Source organism: Ursus arctos, unplaced genomic scaffold (genome assembly GCF_023065955.2).
Source record: "Ursus arctos isolate Adak ecotype North America unplaced genomic scaffold, UrsArc2.0 scaffold_2, whole genome shotgun sequence".
Classification (NCBI taxonomy): domain Eukaryota; kingdom Metazoa; phylum Chordata; class Mammalia; order Carnivora; family Ursidae; genus Ursus; species Ursus arctos.
Window position 1 is genome coordinate 64,725,259 of NW_026622874.1, and position 16,003 is coordinate 64,741,261.

Below are 16,003 nucleotides of genomic sequence, written 5' to 3' on the forward strand. Positions count from 1 at the left end.
GCCCGCTGAGGGCCCGCGCAGCTCGCCACTGCGGCGTTCCGGCTGCGGCGCACGGTGGGAGCCGAGGCCTGGGCAGACCGGCTTGGGGGACGCGCCTCCACGCGACCCGGGCGCCGGACCCCTGCCTTGCAGCTTGGCTGCCCTCCCGCTCACGTCGGCGGCCCGGGTCTCCGGATTGCCAGTCAGACCCCTGGGAAGCGCGGGTGTCGGGAGTGTACGGGCTTTTATTAACCGCGGAGGAGCGGGTGGACAGGACGCCCCTTCACTCCGCGTAGGTGGCGTCGTCGTTGCTATCGCTGTAGGCGGAGGACGAGAGCTCCTCGGGCGGGGTGCAAGCCGGGCACCGCCGCCGCATGTCGTCCCAGCACGGCCGGCAGTACACGGCCGCGCAGTCCGGCGTCGGGCACACGTAGGCCTCGGGCGTCTCGGGTGCCTGGCACACCACGCAGCGCCGGCGCAGCCAGCCGCGCAGCAGCGGGCAGCGGCGGTGCAGGACGTCCGCCAGGCGGTGGCGCTGCCGGGGGCGAGGAGGACAGAGGGCTGCGAGGGGCACTGGACGGCGCCCCGCCTGGCGGTGCCCACGTGCTGGGCGCCCTGGAGGGCCAGGCTGCGCGGGCAGTGGGTGTAGAGAGTGTGCCTCCCCCGCTCGGGGGTGGAGAATAGGGGGTGCGGTTTCCACTACCCCCCCAGCCAGGGGCGGCGAGGCCACCACCTGTTCTTTCCCATAAACCACCCTATCTGGTTCTCACAGTGGGCAGAGAAGGGAGTAATGCGCACAAGATGATCGCTGCTGTGTTCTCCGCTTTACAGGCGAGAAAGGGGAATCTCATAAGGGGTAAGTGAGTTCCCAAGGCGCACAGATAGTAAGCGGTCAAACCTGGCTGGCCCGGGGACCCCTGATTCCACATCAAAGGTCTGGTTCACTATGCTCCCACCCTCTCGCCACACAATTGCCAGGAATTCCTCTCCGCTGCCCACCTTACAAGGGCAGCCTTTGCTCAAGAAACCACAGAGGCCCCCCTGCAAAGACAGAACTCCTGGCCTTGGCCTGCAGAGCCTTCCGCGCTCTGGTCCCTTTCCAGCCTCTGCTCTCACCCCAGCTTGAACTTGACACCTTCTGTGCCAGCCTCTCACACTAGCCCTGGCCCTTGACATTCTCTCTGGGCTCTCAGTCTTTCCACATTCTGTTCCCTTAGCTTGGGACAAATGCCCTTAACTTTCCCACCTGCCTACCAAAATCCAGCTTAGGTCATGACCAGGTCATGGATCACAGTATGCTCGCCTTTTCACACTCATTTAGCCTCGGCGCGTCATGGGCTGGGGGGTCTAGGCACTGGAGGAAAAGCCAAGCAAAGATGGTCTCTCACTTTTACCAGCTCTTTGGGGCTGATTAAGAATGGCTGCCATTCTTTACTTTCTTTTTTTTAAATAATGTTGGGTCCTGTACTAAGAAAATGTAAATGAATTAGCTCGCTCAAAGAAAAACCCCGTAAGATAGGCAGTTATCATCGTTTCTGTTTCAGATGAGAAAACGTGCTTGGAGAGGCGGTCACTTGCCCAGGGTCACACGATGACAACTAGCACGTGCATGGAGCCCACCAGATGCCTACGGCACGAGAGTGAGACCCCCTCGGTCCTTACAACAACCAGATCAGTAGCAGCTCCGTCCGCATTACAGACGGGGGAAAACCAGGGCCCAGCGTTTAGTAAGCACTCCAGATCACAGTTGTCATGGCAATAAAGGAGCCAGGACTCAAACCCAGGCCCTCTGGCACCAGCAGCCCGCACCCCACTGCCGCACTGTTGCTGCTGATTACACCAGGCCTCACACATCTGTCCAAGCTCCCTGTCCTTCAGAGGAAAACACGGGTCTGGTGAAGACTGTGGCCAAAGTCACGCAGCTTAATGAGGGAGTGTGGACTGAAACCTGGTTCTTCTGCCTTTGTGCTTTTTCCTTATCCCACGTGGCCCTTCGTGATGCCTTCCGGACCCCCCAGCCCACCCGCCTCCCCGCCTCCCTGCCTCCCCCAAACACGCTGAGCTTCTGGTCTGCAGCCTCTCAGCCAAACCTGTGGCTTGCCTTTGGGCTTTGTTTCTGATGGAGCCCCCTTGCTCTCTTAGCCAGACTGTATCAAATCGGATTCCCCTTTTCTGTCTGCTTCCTGATGGCCCACTGAGTGTCTCCGGCTGGGCTGAATCCTGGGGGACGGAGGTGGACCCAGCCCTGACCCCCAGGAGCTGGATGACCCAGGGCCCTTGGCACGCATCCCATCAGAACTCTCTGAGCTCTGTGGGCCTGGGCCCCTGGGCTGGACGGATTGATGGCAGAGGCCCCTGCCATGGTCCTCACGACGGCAGGACCCACGGGAAGGAGGCCTGGACTTACTGGAGCCTTCTGCAGTCGCGCCCGCCTCAGGATGGCAGCCCTCCTCAGCTGCGTAAAGGCTGCCCTCTTCCTCAGGAGGTCATTGTAGAGGAACAGGGTCCGCTTCTTCTCTCGCTGGGGCCAGGGAGAGGGGGTCTGTGGTAGCGACAGTACGCCCCGCGGCCTGGGTGGGGGGAGCTGGGTGCAGGCCTGTGAGCTTGGGAGGGTGTACCTTGGGGAAGTAGAAGGCGGCGATGACCCTCCGGAGCCGGTAGGCGAAGGCTTGGAGCAGGCAGAGGGGGAGCAGCAGGCCGATGGGGAGCACGGCTCTCACGTACGCGCTGGCGTCTAGGCGCACAGGCTGGGGCAGGCAGGCTGGGGTATGGGAGGGCCTGTCAGGGCTCGGCCAGGGCCCTGCGCTGGGCCGGGGGTGCAGGTTAGGTCTCTGACCACACTGCTGTCCTCCTGCCCTGCCCAGCCCCTGCAGAGTGGCACCGTCCACCCCGTAGCTCCCAGGCTCAGGAGGCTCCGTGCCCGATGTGACACAGACGCGGGGGGTTCCCATCATGGCAGAAAGCTCTGGGGACAGCGCGGCTCTAGGGTGCTGGGACCCTCTGCCCCAAGGCCCCAGCCCCTACGGCCCTCTATCAACTTCTAGCAAGACACTCACGGTCTAGGGGAGGCCAGAGGGGCGCCCAAGGAGCATGGGTGGTTGGAGGGCAAGTCTGACCTGACGTTTCCTGCTCCGATCCCTACAACCCCAGCATGTTGAGCCCCCTCTTGCCATGCTTTGGAAAGACCCCGGCCCCCGCCCTCAGTTCCTGGGCGCAAATTTTCAGCATCGCTCACGCATGTTATTTGATTCCACCACTGTCTCTGAGGACGAGTTCAGGGCTCCAATGGTTTTCCGAAGAAGCCGGGCAAGCATGGAGTCCCCCCCGACTTTCACCTCCAATTTGTGGCTGCCTGAGGCCGTGGGGGTCAGGAAAGGGTTGCTGTTTAGGGGGTGGGGCAGGATGGGGACTGGAGGTTGCGGGGGCGGGGGTCAAGGCATAGAAATCTGCTGCATGGGACCTTCCGTCTGCTCACGGAATGCTAATCCTCCCTGTTGCAGATATAAGGGAGGCTTGGAAACCGAGGCCCCCGGGGGACAGCTGTCAGATTGCAGGGCTGAGATCTGACCCCAAGCAGATCATGGAGGAGCTGGAAGAAGTGGCTGCATGGGGAGGATGGGGGGCTCACTGCGGAAGGAGTACTGCAGGAAGGAGTGGTGGCGGATGGTGTCGAAGATGGAGTAGAGAGCCCAGTCCAGGCCACAGAGCAGCAGCAGCAGGAGCAGAACGGGCAGCGTCTCCGCAAGCTCCCTCACCTGCCCGAGGAGCCGCAGGGGCTGAGTGGGCCATCGTCACCCGCCCTGCATGGGGCCCTCTCTGCTGCCTCTGCCCTCGCCCCGAGAGGCCTGCAGGTAGATGCATGGGCCTGCCCCCATGGCCTCCTCACCACATTTCTCATTTCCGAGGCCTGCACGGAGGGATTGCAGGGGAAGATGACGGTTTTCTCCTCGGCTTTGCGGAGTGCCAGCAACGTCCGCTTGCCCTGGATAGGATGTCCAGCCAGTGAGGGACACCAGGGCCCTCTCCCCTTGCCCCTTTGCCCTCCCGGAGCGTGAAGTCACAAAAGACACGCGGCAGGGCGTCGGTGCGGGCTGTGCCCACTCACCAGCTTCTTCCTGCGCTCATCGATCTGACGGAAGTAGGTGCTGATGTAGATGTTGTCGAAGCGGATGTCACCGTTATAGCTGTCCGTGTAGGAGAAGGACCTGCGCGCGAGGACATCTCCGTGTCCCCCAGCTTCCCCTCACCCACCCCCCACCGCAGGCTTCCTGGGTGTTGGGGAATTCCCCAGACCACCCAGCATGCGCCGAGCGCCATTTGTGCTCTAGGTGGGGACACCCCGCCAGCCGCCGGCCATCTCGTGCAGGGCAGGCACCCACACAGGTGAGGAGACACAGGTGAAAAGGCATGGGGGTGGGGGGGGGGGGTCACGTGCCTGAGTGGGAGGGGAGGTTTCCCAAGCAAGGATCCGCTGGCGGGATCTTGAGCAGAGGAAACACCAGGAGCAAAGGCACAGAGAGGTGGGAAGCCCCTCAAGGCTGCAGAAGCACCAGCCATTACGAGTGACTCCCACATCCACCTCTCGACCAAGCTGGCAGAACATCTCCTGGAGGTCACTTCAAGCAAAACTCACGCCCCCACCTATATTTCCCTTCTCCCCAACACACCCTCGAATATGGCAGTGTTTTCTGCATACATAAGTGGCTCTCTGTGCAAGTCCCCAAGTCCCACATATGCTTCGGTTTCCTAAGGAAAACATGTTAATTATTGGAGATGTGTTTAAAGCTGCAAGTTGCTTTAAATGAGCTCTGTGACCTGTGAACCCTAAGTTCCAGGGGTTCTGGGACCCTGTACAAGTCCTCATCGAGGCCTCTGACACAGAACAGTCACTGCCAGGCCAGCCCGTGAGCGCCCCCATGTGGAAAGACCGGCGTGTGCCCTGCCTGTCCCGCCCTCGCGCCAGCTCTGCCCCCAGCCAGTGACCTCACCCAGGTTGAAAGCCTGGAAGCGGACTCTGTGCCTCCTTCCTTCCCTCCCCGAGCTGGCTTTGAGACCTGCTGCACCTTTCCCCTTCCTGCCTCCATCTCAGGCCGGCTTCCTGCCACGCCCTGCTCCGCCAGGCGCCCTAACCTCTGACCCACCTGGGCCTCCCAGCCTCCAGCCCGCAGGGCTTTGCAGACTCTTCTGGCCATGCCTGCGTCAGCCCAGTCCTTCAGCCCAGCCTCTGCCCTCCTCAGCCCACAGAAGCCTTGATCCCTGCCCAAGAGAACACCTTTCCTCTCCTTGACCGTGGCTTCCCATCTGCAGCCTTTTGAAACTCACGTATGGCCCTTGCAGGGGCCCGTCCTCAGCTCCCACCCCTGTCTTGGGAGCCAGGCCGTCTCACAGCCCTCAAACCGCCATGCCCCTTGGGCGCCCCTCTGGCCGCCCCTAGACCGCGAGCGTCTCGAGCGCGGGAAGAGAGCTGCTTCACTCTGTCTTCCCGCGGGGCCCTCAGCACACACACAACCGCTCGCTCACCTGCCCTGCAGACAGAGCAGGAGCCCCCCCACCCCGCCGACCCGCAGCCCTTGCCTAGCCCCTGCCCATCTCGGGCATTTGGGGGTGGGGACAGGAAACAGAGGGTCCAGAGGTCAGCAGGGGAACAGAGCGAGGCTGGGGCAGCCCAGCTGGACGCCGGGCTGGGTGGGGTTGAGGACTTTGGTCCAAACGGAGGGAAAGTGGCTGCCAAGGCAGCAGGCGGCAGAAAATGAAAGCAGGGCTGGATGGCGGAGACGGGCAAAGTCAGAGCCAAGGGGAGTGCGCAGGGCGGGGGAACCATCAGAAGTCGGAGCTGAAAGGAAAAGAAGTCGGCGCTGGGATAAAGGCCGAAGGAGGCAGATAAATGAAGCCCGCTCTCTTTCAAGGTGGCGAGCACAGGACACGCATCTTCCACAGCGAGGCATCTCCTTCACTTCAACAACCCACATTCCGGCTCGGGGGTTTGGGCTGGGCTGCCAGCTGGCCAGGGTGGGGCCCCACCCCAGGGAGGAAGGGGCTGGGGGCTTGGGGGCGGCAAGGCTCACGCGCGGAGGACCAGCAGGAAGGTGCAGGAGAACAGCACATGCAGCAGCCCCAGGGCCCACTCCAGGCGGGCCTCCTGGTGGCGGACATAGTCCCGCAGCTCGGTGCTCACATGCTCCCAGCTCCTGTTCAGGCCCAGCACGGCTGCCTGCTTCTCTTCCTGGTGGAGGTTACAGGTGCAGACGCGGCCCTTCTTGGCGTCTCTGCCCTGGCGCCCCACTCCTGTCCCCCAGCTCTTCCCAGGACCTTCGGGACCCCCGTGTGGAGAGACAGAGTGCGGCTGGGCGCCTCACCCTCCTCCTCGAGGTCCTGCTCCCCTGCGACGCCCGTCTGGGTTGACATTCCCTCTTACCTGGCTGGCCCAGAGTCAGGTCCCTGCCCCCTACAGGCTTGGCACTGCCCCTCTCCCTGTCCCCCGGCACCAGCACCATTCCTTCCGTGTCCCCCTCCGTCCTCCCTGTGCCCTCCTCCCACTCCCTTGCTCCCCCCAGCCCATCCACCCCTGCCTCCTACCTTGAGCTCAATAGTGGCCGAAAAGTCCCCCTCCAGGTCATGAATGGACTGGTTGAGGGAGTCATACGTCTGCCCAAAGTTGCCTTCCACGGGGATCCGTCTGCGGCACCACACCTCCATCGCTGCCAGAGTGGGGGGGCAGGTCAGGGGCCTGTGCCCGCCTCCCGCCTCCCTTCCTATCCCTGCCCCCCCCCCATCTGCCTCTCTGCCCATGACCTCCTTCCACGCTGAGGCTTTCCCCTATCTGCGCTCCATGAATCCCATGTCCCGGGAATAAGGCCTGATTGTCCCTCATTTTTCTCACCTGTTTGTAACCATGCCAACTACTAATAATGATAGCAACGTTTATGAGAAAATGCCTTTGTGTGCCAGCTGTTACTTGCTTCACATGTATTCCTGCCTTAAATCCTCAGAACCCCCTAATGGGATAAGTACTATTATTAGGCCCGTCTCTCAGATGGAGACGGAACCAGGCCTGCTGTAGACCTTAGCTGGGGGTAGAGCCTGCTGGGGGAGGGGCTGGGCTCTCGTGCCCCCGAGCCCTGCCCACCTGGTGGCTTTCCTGCCCCGCCCGCGACGCCCCAGCAGCCTCCCCGGACTGCGCTCCTGGCCCCCGTGCCCCGCCCCCCATCGCCTGCCGACCCTTGGCAATGCCACAGAAGAACTTGAACGTCATGGGCAAGCAGACCAGGTGTTTGAGCAGTGGGACCCAGACGCGCTGCAGGCACTGCTCGTGCTTCCGCTCAAACCAGCGGCGGCAGCTGAGGATGCCCTGGTCCACCACGTCTGCGGAAGGGCAGGGGCAGGTGAGGCCGGATGGCCTGGAGCCCCCTCCCCAGCCTGCACCCCGTGCCCCCCGCCCCCCCCGCCCCAGCCTGCACCCCGTGCCCCCCGCCCCCCTGCCCCAGCCTGCACCCGTGCCCCCCGCCCCTCACAGGAGCAGCGCAGCTTGGTCTTCAGCTCATATATCTTCTGCGTAGAGAGACGGCGCTTGGGAGGTCGGGCTCCGTGGGTCTCCGCACCGCGGGCTGTGCCCTCGGAGCCCGTGGTGTTCTCGAGCGTGAAGCCAGTGTCACTGTTCACCTGGGCATCCAGATCCTCGAAGGACTTGGAGATGTTCTGAGTCTTGGCTTTCAGTGACTCTTTGCTGCCCTGGGGTTGGGGGGTGAGGAAGGAGCGCTTGGGGGGATAGCAGAGGAGCCTGTCTCGCCCCTTTGGCCGAGCTCTGGGCTCTTCCCTCAGGCCAGGCGGAGCCCAGGCCCCGAGACAGCCTCTCACCCCGTGCTGCAATGTTCAGTCCTGGGGAACCCCCCACCCCCACCCTGCAACCTGTTGCCTCCGCTCTGCCCCCACCCAGCTCCCAGCTCCTCCGCCAGCCTCCATCTCAGATCCCCGCTAGTGACAGAAGGTTCCCCAGGCCCTGGGACTTCATTTAACCTCCCAGACCACTATGCCATCTCCAAGGCCCCAGTCCCGGTGTCCCCGATGTCAGCCCGTCTCCCCAGCTCCTCAACTCTCCAATTCTCCCACACTCCCAGCCTCCAGTCCTCCACAGCCCAATTCCACAGTCCCCTGGGCCTCCAGGCTTCCTGAGTCCTCAAGGCCACGGCCCCCGATTTCCTGACATTCTAGTTCAGCGGCCCAGAGTACCGCCTACCCAGGTGTTTGGAAATGGGGGGTGCAGGTCCCGTGACTGGGGGCGGGGGCTTTCCCGGCATCTAGTGCCCAGGGCACGACCCGCAATGTCTGAGGACCGTCCAGCAAAAAACGCCAGTGGTGCCCCGTTGGGAAACTGAGTCCAGGGTCCCAGCTCCCAGCTCGTCACGCCGGCCCCCCGGGGAGAGGGGCGCAGGCCCTGGCGCACAGGGTCCTGACCAGCAGGTCCTTGAACACTGCCCGCAGTGGGGCCGTGGAGACGCGCCAGGCCGCCCGGGTGTTGTTGACCTGCAGCTCCACAGTGCAGCCCAGCGACGCGATGACCTCGTTCAGGTTGTAGCGCAGGTTGGCCGCGGGTCCTGGGGGAAGACGCCCAGCGGGTCTCCCTCCGGAGCTAGCCGCTTTCCGAAGGCCCCCTTTGCTCCCGCTGTGCATACGGTGACCACCTTCCAGAACCACGGGGCCCCGAAGCCCGGGAGAGGGCAGCCCATTCCTCTCCTGATTGTTTTTACCCGTGTGCAGTAAGGAGGCCCAGAGATGTGGAGGAACTCTCTCGGGGCACACAGCAAACTGGAGCACTTGGGATTACACTCCCATTCTTTCCCCTTCACCCGCCTGGGTCTCATCGGTGGCCCACCCAGGACCCTGTGTCAGTCACAAACTGGTCCCCGGGGACACACGCTCACCCTCGTAGATGGCAGCCAAGGCATATCCCAGCACGAAGAGCCGGCCCTCTTTGCCCAGCGTCTTGGGTACGAGCAGGAGGCTGGCACAGCGGATGTCCGGGGAGGTCCCCCAGCCCACGGCCCCCAAGCCTGTCAGGAGAGACCAGCAGCCGGTGAGTGCGCTGCCTGACCTACCAGGCTGCGCAGGGCACCCGCCCCCAGCTTCTTTCCGGAACCATCGCCGTACTGCCTTTGCCCCGTGTTCCACTCCGGTAGGCCTTCGAGGCCACGCACGCATGTGCTTCTTGCATAGCCGTTTACGGAGTTCAGCTGTGCGGCAGCTCTGCAGGGGTGCGGAGGGGCGCCAGAGGTCCAGGAGCCCTGGCCAGTGACTGAGTGTGTGTGCGTGTGTGTTCGGGAAGGGGGGCTGAGTGTGTGCGCACGCGTTGTGTGTTCGGGAAGAGGGAAGCACTGCTCTTCTCCAGGCTGGCTTCGCACGCACCCCAGGTGCTGATGGGCCAGGGAGTGCAAGAGATTTTGGGAACCAGTCGCTGGTGCTCAGAGCCGCCTCCCTTCCCCATGCTCTGACCCCATCCCACTCACCATCTCCGTCCCTAATTTTAGCCTTAATCATGGACCTCCTGGTGTGTGTTAGCAGTTTCACGGGTGTCTCCCTGTGGTCTCCGCAAGGAGACAGAGAGCTCCTTGGAGCTTGTAATGCAGGGAGAGAGACAGCGAGTAAACAGATGACTACAGCCCCAAGTGCTAAGTGCACAAGGGAGGCGCTTCTCCGGGGCTGTGGGAGCTCGGCGGCCGGGCGGGAGCGCGGGCGTGTCTGTGGGGAGGGTGGGGCTGGGAAGGCTGGACGAAGCGGCTGACGGCTGACGTGTTGGCTGGGGCTGGAAGATGAGTAAAGTGTAGTTAGGAGGCAGGACGGCCTTCCAGGCCAAAGGGACAGCATAGCTGGGCAGGAACCCGGCAGCTTCCTGCGGGATGGAGCGCTTGCCTTCGCCAAAGCAAAGTCCCTCCGCTTCTTCCTTCCATCTCTCTGGCCCTGCGGGGTCCCCGTAGCCTCTCATGGGGGCTGACTGGTCCCCTGCTTCCCCTCTGTACTCAGGTTTTCACAAAGCAGCCAGAGTGACCTTGTAAACACATCCTTCTGACCCTGTCTCTTCTCTGCTTCAAACCAGCCACGGACTTTCCACCACAGTTGGGATCCAATCCAACCTCCCTTAGCATGGTCCACGGACCCCGTGATGGGGCCCCTGCCTAGCTTCTGCGGGGCCACTAGCCCTTCGCCTCCCCCCCCTCCCAGGCCCGTGGCCGGCCCTAGAATCTGCCTCATTCTGGAAGCTCATTCTGCCTTTGCCAGGAGCGCTGCTCTTCACCTGGCTGGCTTCACCTGGTCCTACAGGTTTGCTGTGAGCCCTGTCTGGTGCCACCCGACGGGTGTCTGCCTCCTTCCTTGCTAACACAACTTGAGTTTCGTTCCAGGCCAACCGCCTGTCCCTGCCCCAGCCCCTGGGGGTAAATCTGGCTCTGTCTCACCCAGTCACGGTATAACAGAACATCAAAAGGGGTTTGTTCCGTGGTCTTGGCCTTCTGGCCCGGACTCAAGCTAAGGCAGTTGGCAAGTAGTTGCCCTACTTTCTACGGAGAGCCCTGCGGGGCTACAGGCACCCTCTCTGGGCTCACCAGCAGGGCAAAACTAGTCTCTGGCCCTGTACCAACCAGTATACACAAAGACAAGACCAGAAATTGGAATTTTCTGGAAGAGAAGCAGTTGGAGTAGGCAGACATGGGAGGCGAGTGTGAGGAGAGGCCGGGTGCTACTTCCAGGCCAAGTGAGAGACCTCCTGGACCGGCAGAGGCAGGAGCAGAGGGGCCTCCTGCTGGGCGCAGCACCCAGAGGCCACCGCTGGGCGGCCACCGGAGCCCAGAGTGGGGGGCGAGGTCAGGGCGGTGCTGGCAGGGCCTCTGGGAGGGCGGGGGGACATGACCTGGGATCCTTGCTTGCTTCTCAGCATGGCAGGGTTTTCTGCTCTTGCAGCCTGGCAGCCCTTTACACGAGGCCCTCACCCCAGTGCCGCCTCCAAGAAGCCTTCCCTGACTACCAGCCCCTTTCCCCTTCGCCCCCAGCTTCCTCTCATCATGCCCACTTGTCACCATCAGAAATGCTCTTGTTCCTTTCTTGTCCTTTTCTGCCAAACTGTCTCCACTGGGGGCCCCTCGACCCTGTTCACTGCTGAAAGCCCCAAGGCGGCTCAGTGAGTGCTGAATGAACGAACGAAGGAGTGAATGAATGAATGAACAGACTCTATCAGGAGGAGCAAGCGGCAAGGTCAGAGAGGTCAGGAGACATGGGCGCTGGGGTCTGACGGCTCCCGTGGGTCACATGGAGTCCTTCCGGCTTGGGGGGAGGGCCCTAGAGCACAAGGACTGGGTTTTCTTCCATAGACCGGGGCCTCTTCTCCCTGGATCTCCCCTCAAAGCCCAAGAGGAGGCTGGGGCCGGGAGGGTTCTTGGGTACAGAAGAAACAAGATCAGACCTCTCCTGGGCACCTAGGACTGTCTAGGCCTGCTCCACAGGCCTCCCGAGTGTCCCCGTCCTCGGCCAGCGCTCACCCACCAGGCTGTACAACGCCACCATCTTCTCGTCTTCGTAGATGTCCATAGGGTTCACCAGGAGCTGAAAGAGACCTGAGGGTGCAGGGTCAAGCCGAAGGCCCAAGACGGGTCCCACCCCGACTTCTGCCCCACACTCACCCATGGCCAGGAGCCCTCCAGTGCCTGCCCCCAGCAGGACAGCGGTGACGGGAAATGTGCCGGGCTGGCGCTGCAGGAACCGGCCGCAGGGGGCAGGCAGCCCCCAGCTCAGGAGCCTGTGCACTGCTGGGGGGCAAACACAGTGGGGCCAGCTTCTGGCTGCGACGTGCTTCCTTAGGGTCAGGGGCTTGCAGGGGGAGAGGCTGGGGGACCCTGGGGACCCAGGGCAGATGTGAGGGAGAGAAGAGGAAGGGGCTTGGCTAGAGGGGGCACTGGGGAGTGGGTGCTGGGGGACCCACGATGGGGGGAGGCTTGGGGTCCGAGGGGACAGACTGGATGAGAGGCCCTGAGGGGCTGGGCAGCCTTGGGAAAGGGCGGGGTCTCTGTGACTGACTCACTGGTGTGGGGGAGCTTCCTTCTTTGCCCCGTTGCTCCATCCTGATGAAGTGTGGTGGCCATGAGTCTGCTTTGGGGACCCTCTCTTGTCCCACAGTTGTCCTCAAGGATGTCCTTGGGTGCAAAGGTCTGCTTCTGTCCCCTCTGCTGCCCCCACAGCCTGGGTGAGGTCTGTCTTTTGCTCTCTGTGCTCTGAGACTTGGGAAAGAAGCTTAGAGGCGAGTCCCCCTCTCCAGTCCCGCAGCCGGTCAGGCACTCCGAGACGGATACAATGCAAGCCTCCGGAACCTTAGAATGTGGTGAGAAATTCCAGGACCCTGGCAGGGCCACAGAACCTGGTGGGCATCTCCTGGAGATGGGCCGACATCGGGTCTGAGCAGCCACGCCCAGAGTCACGAAGGACACCATGCAGCCCTCGGGGGCAGCGGAGTCCAGCATGGCGCGGGCGGTGGTCTGCAGCCTGGGGGGGTTCAGCCTGGGCTTGTCCCTGGCCACGGCCTACGGGCTCCTGGAGCTGCTGGTGGAAGGACACAGCCCCTGGGGCTGCCTGGTGGGCACCCTCACTCTGGCCGCCTCCCTTAGCCTGGGCATGGGGTTCTCGCGCCAGGTCCGGGTCACTGTCTTCCTGCTGTTGCCCCAGGCCTTCTCCAGTGAGCGCGGGGTACCGGGGGTGGGGCGGGCCAGGGGGGTCTCGGGGTTTGAGGGAAATATTCTGGAAGCTTCTGTGAGAGGCCTGCAGACGCCCGTCATTGTGTGTGCGAGGCCGTGGTCCTGTCCCGAAGCAGCTGTCTCCCCCAGAGCAGGGCCGGACGCTGCTGTTGGTGGCGGCCTTCGGGCTGGTGCTCCAGGGACCCTGTGCCAACGCGCTGCACAACTTCACCCGGGCCAGTGAGGCCGTGGCCTGTGGGGCCGAGCTGGCCTTGAATCAGACCGCCGCAGTGTTGGAGCGGGCCAAGCAGCCCCTTGTCAGTAAGGCCCCCACGGCCCCCTGGCGTGTGTGCTCCGCAGCCCTCCCTGCTGCCGGCCCTGGACCCTCGCCGCCAAGCGCCCAGTTAGACCCCCTACCCTTGCTCACTGGTCCACCCGCTGCAGACCACCTCCCAAATCCCCCAGGCCGCAGCCTCCTCTCCACTCCCTACGGGGAGCGGTGGGGACGGCCAGCCCCACAGCGCCTCTGCCTCCACCCCTCAGGTGCTCTGAACAAGATTAAAGCCATCGCCCAGAAGGCTAAAGAGGTGGCTGACCGGGTCCGCAAGTTTTTTCGGTCAATCATGGACGGCGTGAAGCACGTGGGTCAGCACATTCAGCATGGCGGGGGTGGTTTTCTTTGGGGGGGGTCAAAATTCACCCCGCCTCTTCACCCCTGCTCCGTCTGGGACTGGGGCCCCTCCTGGGTGCTGACTAGTCCCCACTGGATACAGCACAGCCAGGCCCCTGACCATAGGCCTCTCCCGCTCTTGGTGCTGCCCCGGGTTCCCCACGCCTGGGGATGCGGGGGGGGGGGGGGCTCCAGGCCCGGTTACCAGCCCCCAGCTCTCCCCAGCCAGGGCCCTGCGGAACGTGTGGTTCTGGCTCCTGCATATCGGCGACGTGTGCAACGCGGAACTGGGCAACCCTTACCTCAAGTGCGCGCGGGTGTTCGAGGAGGCCAAGGACAGCTGCATGAAGGTCATACCGCAGGCCTACCACCTGTGCTACGTGCTCATGCCCTTCAAGCTCGTGCTCTGCGGACTGGCCAGCGGTGAGAGGGCGGGGAGCCCACACGTGCGCAGTCGTTCGCAGGGCCCGGCCCGCTATGGGCCGGTGGGGGAGACGGAGGACCCCGTGTGCGGGGTGGGGTAATAGGGAGAAGCCGGAAGGTTTGGAGCCGGTGCAGAAGTCGGTAGGAGGAGCGAGAAGCCAGAAGACCCCGGAGGCAGCAGGGATCACGTGTCTTCGCCACTCCTGATGCTTAGTCTCCGGGTCCCAGTGGTCCAGGTGTTCTGCGTCATCCCCAAGTACGTCCAGCCCTTCCTGCGCAAGACCCTTGGCACCCGTGAGTGGCCCCCTCCCAGCCCTGCAGCGGGGGGTGCTCCTGGGCAGTGTCCCCTCACCAGGCCTGGAGTGCTCCCAGTCCTGAGTGAGAGTGCGGGAGCCAGAGGAGAGGTGCTGGGAAGGGACCCAGGAAAGCGAGGCCCAGCCAGGGGAAGGTGCCTCAGCAAAAGCTGGGCGTTAGAGCGGGGGCGGGGAGAGGACCAGGGCCTCCTGCCCCGCCCCCTGCGCCCTTGCCCGGGGCAAGGCACTGAGATGGATGGTTACAGAGGTGGGGCCGTGGTGCCAGGCCTGCGGTGGTGGCAGCATGCACCGTGGGGGCTCTGTCCCCTCCTTCTCAGGGGGGTCCCTTGTCTGTGAGCTGTGCCCGGGCCTCCCCCTCCTAACTCTTCCGGCTCCCCACTCCCCTGCACCTGCTGGCCCCAGCTGTGAGGAACTTAATTAACCGGGTGCGTGGGGAGTTCGAGTTCAACGTGACAGCCGCCCACCACTTCTCCGTGGACCTCAACGCCTCTCGGAGCCTGTCCCAGGTGGCCCTGGACCTCCAGGAAGCCGTGGGCATGAAGCTGCACCGTGTGCAAGAGGCCCGGGCTCTGATGGGCTACACCACGCCTCTGCTGCTCTCACTCCTCTACCTCCAGTGAGGGGCTGGGGGTGCCGGCGGGGGGCTGGGGCTGCAAGGCGCCAGTCACTCCCATGGCCTCCCGGGAGGCCGGAGCTGGGGGCAGGGGTGGGGGCTGGGGAGGGTGGTGCCCTGCGGAGTCAGTGTGGTCTGGGGCGCTAAGGGTCCTCACGTGTACCCCACCAGAGCTCTGTTCTACCGGTACCGTTACCTGAACTGGGTCAGTTACGACAACGTGTACATCACCAGCCGATTCCTGCACATGGAGGCCGTCCGCGCGGCGGCGGGGCTGCCCACGGTGCTGCCACTCAGCGCCCACGAGGCCAGACACTACATCCAGCCAGGTGAGGGCCCCGGGGACCGGACAGAGACAGGGATGGAGGCCAGGGCCTCCCCTCCCCCGCAGCCCTGACCCTGGGCCCAGCACTGTCTCTGGGGAGTCCTCGGTCCAAAAGGGGAAAGGAGAGCGCCTCCCTGTACACAGACAGAAGGGCAGATGATGCTTCCGGGAGCCCTGGACATTCCGACAGAGGGAGCAGAGGCGAGGAGCGGATGCCAACCAAGGGAAGTGGGGCTTTGGGGGTGAGGCCAGGAGTGTAACGTGCTGACACATAGCCATGGCCTGGGGGGCTGGGCCAGCCATGCCCAGGAGGTAGGGCTCCTCTGGCCTCAGAGCCCCTTCCCACCCTCGCCCAGAGGCCCGCACAGCTGCCAGGCCAGATGCACAAACAGGCCCCGGCGTGGAATGGAGGGCACTGCCCCGGGGGGATGGGGGAGCACTCTCCTCACCCCCCACCCCCCACCCCTGCGCAGGCTCCGTGTACCTGTCCCGGTGGGAGCAGATCTTTTACGTCCTGGCAATCTCCGACCTCGTCCGGCACCTGCTCCTCGCACTGCTGCTGGTCTTCCTGGACTACGCTGTGTTCTGGGTGCTCGACCTGGCCCGGTACCAGCTGCAGGGGGAGATGGTGGCCCGCAGTGAGTGCCCGCAGGCCCCCCGCTGCAGCCCCCTTGGCCGGCATCCTCCCCATCCTCCCGGGTCCTGGGGGATCGCCTGGCTGTCCCAAGTCACCTTACCCATCAGTCCCGATTTTGCCCCCGCCAACTCTCTGCTCAGCCTGGGGACCCCTGTGTCCGCCTCCCGGTTACACCATACAGAGGAGTTAAACACACGGTGTGGAGGCAGACTGGCTCAATCCCAGCGGTGCCCTCTGCGAGGGGAGGACCTCGGGCCTGTTCCTGACCCCCCAGGGCTTCAGGCTCCTCATCTGAGCTGGGATGCTGGCCGCAGCAGCTCAGGTCGCTCTGAGGG

General features: G+C 63.7%; 2 protein-coding genes and 1 long non-coding RNA gene across 4 annotated transcripts in view; 2 read left to right on the forward strand and 1 right to left on the reverse strand.

The window, feature by feature from the left end:
- Window positions 1-4,801, forward strand: LOC123000311 (uncharacterized). The gene is made up of 3 exons (XR_006408243.3): window positions 1-271; window positions 752-835; window positions 1,524-4,801. It is a non-coding gene; the product is annotated as an uncharacterized LOC123000311 (long non-coding RNA).
- DCST1 (DC-STAMP domain containing 1) overlaps window positions 78-16,003 on the reverse strand; it is a 17,851-nt gene continuing 1,925 nt past the window's right edge. The window contains exons 2-19 of one of the 2 annotated variants that reach the window (XM_026485260.4): window positions 15,516-15,644; window positions 13,659-15,165; window positions 12,041-12,957; window positions 11,643-11,768; window positions 11,502-11,576; window positions 8,898-9,026; window positions 8,431-8,570; window positions 7,491-7,707; window positions 7,198-7,341; window positions 6,556-6,677; window positions 6,045-6,202; window positions 4,085-4,184; window positions 3,866-3,961; window positions 3,608-3,734; window positions 3,215-3,331; window positions 2,598-2,740; window positions 2,387-2,500; window positions 78-514 (exon numbers count right to left, since the gene is read on the reverse strand). In XM_026485260.4, the coding sequence (XP_026341045.1) occupies window positions 263-514; window positions 2,387-2,500; window positions 2,598-2,740; window positions 3,215-3,331; window positions 3,608-3,734; window positions 3,866-3,961; window positions 4,085-4,184; window positions 6,045-6,202; window positions 6,556-6,677; window positions 7,198-7,341; window positions 7,491-7,707; window positions 8,431-8,570; window positions 8,898-9,026; window positions 11,502-11,576; window positions 11,643-11,768; window positions 12,041-12,476 (2,496 nt within the window). In that variant the 5' untranslated portion in view covers window positions 12,477-12,957; window positions 13,659-15,165; window positions 15,516-15,644 and the 3' untranslated portion in view covers window positions 78-262. Of the gene's footprint in view, window positions 515-1,414; window positions 2,501-2,597; window positions 2,741-3,214; window positions 3,332-3,607; window positions 3,735-3,865; window positions 3,962-4,084; window positions 4,185-6,044; window positions 6,203-6,555; window positions 6,678-7,197; window positions 7,342-7,490; window positions 7,708-8,430; window positions 8,571-8,897; window positions 9,027-11,501; window positions 11,577-11,642; window positions 11,769-12,040; window positions 13,041-13,658; window positions 15,166-15,515; window positions 15,645-16,003 lie in introns of those variants that run through there. The other variant, XM_057315041.1, reaches the window with a different exon arrangement.
- DCST2 (DC-STAMP domain containing 2) lies at window positions 12,475-16,000 on the forward strand. Its single transcript, XM_057315107.1, has 9 exons — window positions 12,475-12,699; window positions 12,821-13,007; window positions 13,230-13,331; window positions 13,582-13,779; window positions 14,008-14,073; window positions 14,496-14,709; window positions 14,878-15,035; window positions 15,505-15,865; window positions 15,943-16,000. Exons 1-9 carry the CDS (start codon window positions 12,475-12,477, stop codon window positions 15,998-16,000), a joined length of 1,569 nt encoding a protein of 522 aa, XP_057171090.1.

Excerpts from the sequence above, each read along its gene's own strand:
- DCST2 (XM_057315107.1), top strand. The coding sequence starts at position 12,475 with ATGGCGCGGGCGGTGGTCTGCAGCCTGGGGGGGTTCAGCCTGGGCTTG. Across the intron at positions 12,700-12,820 it reads CCTTCTCCAGTGAGCGCGGG|CAGCTGTCTCCCCCAGAGCA; the intron begins GTACCGGGGGTG and ends CCTGTCCCGAAG. Across the intron at positions 14,710-14,877 it reads CTCTCACTCCTCTACCTCCA|AGCTCTGTTCTACCGGTACC; the intron begins GTGAGGGGCTGG and ends GTACCCCACCAG.